We start from the raw sequence: 2604 nt of genomic DNA on the forward strand, positions 1-2604 counted from the left end.
AAAATACCAATGTTTTCTCCATGCTATTAGTATTATTCAACTTTTTCTTATTATTCAACTTTTCTTAATATTCACATTTAATTGTTCAATTTCTGATGTCTCTGTTCTGTTCATGGTAAAAGTTGATATTTTTGCTTTTATTTGACAAGAGATGTCAAATATCACTAAAGGTCACTTTTAGAGTCCTTATTCAGTAATTTAGTTAAAAAACTCAAAAAATATTTATGTATCACCTGATTAAACAATGAATCTGCTTGGAAGAGATGGAAAATAGAAGTAAAGTAGTGTGTGCAGAGGGATTTAGAGTTAAAAAGTACATTGTTACAAAGCTACCAGAAGGTTAAGAATATGTTACAAGTTACTTGGAAGGGTAAAAATAATAAATTTAAAAAAGAAACGTACAAAAGGTGATGACAAATACAAGGGTAAGTCAATTATTATCCACAATATAGTTATAAAATTTTATTGTAATCAAATAGGAAACTTACAAGTACATCATTTTTCAACATAGTCCCCTTGCTTTTCAATGCTCTTGGTCCATCGTTGTACAAGCTTCATGATGCCCTCATAAAAGAAGGTTTTCGGTTGAGCTGCAAGCCAGGAATGTACTGTTTCTTTCATTACTTCGTCCGAGGTAAATCGACGGCCCCTTAATGCCTCTTTAAGTGGACCAAACAAGTGATAGTCAGAAGGGGCAAGATCTGGACTATATGGAGGATGAGCCAGTACTTCAAAATTAAGTTTCTGTAGCGTTTCAGCAGTGTGGGCAGCATTATGCGGACAGGTGTTATGGTGCTAAAACATAACACCTTTTGACTGCAGACCTCGGTGTTGGCTTCAAATTGCAGGCTATAGTTTGGCAGTAAGCATTGGAGGTGTTTTCAAGATTTTGTTTACTGCTGAAACGCTGCAGAAACTCAATTTTGAAGTACTGGCTCATCCTTCATATAGTCCTGATCTTGCCCCTTCTGACTATCACTTATTTGGTCCACTCAAACAGGTATTAAGGGGCTGTCGATTTACCTCGGGTGAAGCAATGAAAGAAGCAGTGCATTCCTCGCTCACAGCTCAACCGAAAACCCTCTTTTAGGAGGGCATCATGAATCTTGAACAACGATAGACCAAGTGCATTGAAAAGCAAGGGAACTATGTCCAGAATTATGTACTTTTAAGTTTCTTATTTTATTACAATAAACTTTTATAACTATATTGCAGATAATAATTTAAAAGAACATAAAACATAGAGGTAAAAATAAATTTAACATTAATTCTGTTTTCATAAATTAAGTATTTAAATATATGTCTCTTATTTAAGATGCCCCTAATATCTTCTTCTCATTTATATTATCCACAATCAACAATCTTCTAATCATTAAAAGAAATTGTGTTTTTAAGTGATTTTCCAGGGGAGCCATCACAGTAAAAGTGTTAAACTTGTAGTGGTTACAATTACTTACTGAGTGGTCTGACTGTTTTCCAGATATTGTAACAGCGTGTTACCTCGATGGCAGAATCATCACCATATTGATAACCATCACTCCTGATAGCATTAAAATCCTCAGCCACAACCTGATCTGGGAGGATGCTGATAGGATACAGGTGTATCCAGGGGGATTGTTGGCCAAATGTTCTGCCGACGGCCAGCTTCTCATAGTCAATAAAGGTCCCTACCTCTTGATCTTCCACATTGGTTCCGAGGGAGAATTAAAGAAATATGATGTTGTAAACAGTCAGGAGCTATTGATTACAGGTTTGTAAAACAGTACTTTATGTTACTAAAAATAGATTGTAGAAAGATAGTCCTAGTAGCGGTCAAAGAATGTACAAAATAGTACTAAAGCTATTTATTAGTAACCAATGTTTAGCCATACTTTGCACGGCTAAATGAGAACAAGAAACAAACATTCGGTTGTAAAACCGTTGCACAAAAAGTCTGTTGCACCGCCACCATAGCCTGTTACTCCCACTCTTATTACCTCATCTCCTACCTCACTCTAAAATCTGCAAGACTTAGGTGAAGACCTTTATTACTACTTTTCTTCTATCATCTCTTTTAATTTTGTTTTATAACATTATTCATTTTAATAAATAATTCAAACACTATCCATTATAGTCTCAAAACTTTTTATTTCTCTTATACGTCCAACGTTTCGGCCAATCCGGCCATCTTCTGGGACAATCTACTACAAAACAGTTTCTATTACATGTATGATCCTACAAACAATTTAAAATACTGAACATTATTATTTATAATTTACCTTACCTCAATACCACTTTGAAAACATAAAGCTAATCTAACATAATCTAAAACTTCATGCAGGCTATTCTGCCCAGGTCAAAAACATTAATATCTATGAAACATTAAAAACATTTATTTATTAAAAAATTACCAGTCTCAAGAAAATATTAAGATTATAAATAAATTATTCATTTTTTTTTCTTGTATTATTTACCTACCTATCTACATCTAATTCTCTCTCACCCCTGTCAAACAGATCCGCTCCTTGATACTAAGTACTAATGTACTTGGATTACATTTGGACAAACGACTAACCTGGAATCCTCACACAAGACTGAAAAGACAAGAAACTGCACGTCGATTTC

General features: G+C 34.2%; 1 protein-coding gene across 1 annotated transcript in view; it reads left to right on the top strand.

The window, feature by feature from the left end:
• Positions 1 to 2604, top strand: part of LOC106678410 (T-cell immunomodulatory protein) — a 44547-nt gene that overhangs the window by 22921 nt on the left and 19022 nt on the right. Inside the window, exon 5 of the mRNA XM_067049339.1 lies at positions 1481 to 1750. Within this exon, the coding sequence (XP_066905440.1) occupies positions 1481 to 1750 (270 nt within the window). The remainder of the gene's footprint in view (positions 1 to 1480; positions 1751 to 2604) is intronic.

This window comes from Halyomorpha halys, unplaced genomic scaffold, assembly GCF_000696795.3.
Source record: "Halyomorpha halys isolate HHAL.00 unplaced genomic scaffold, Hhal_1.1 Scaffold141.1, whole genome shotgun sequence".
Classification (NCBI taxonomy): Eukaryota; Metazoa; Arthropoda; class Insecta; order Hemiptera; family Pentatomidae; genus Halyomorpha; species Halyomorpha halys.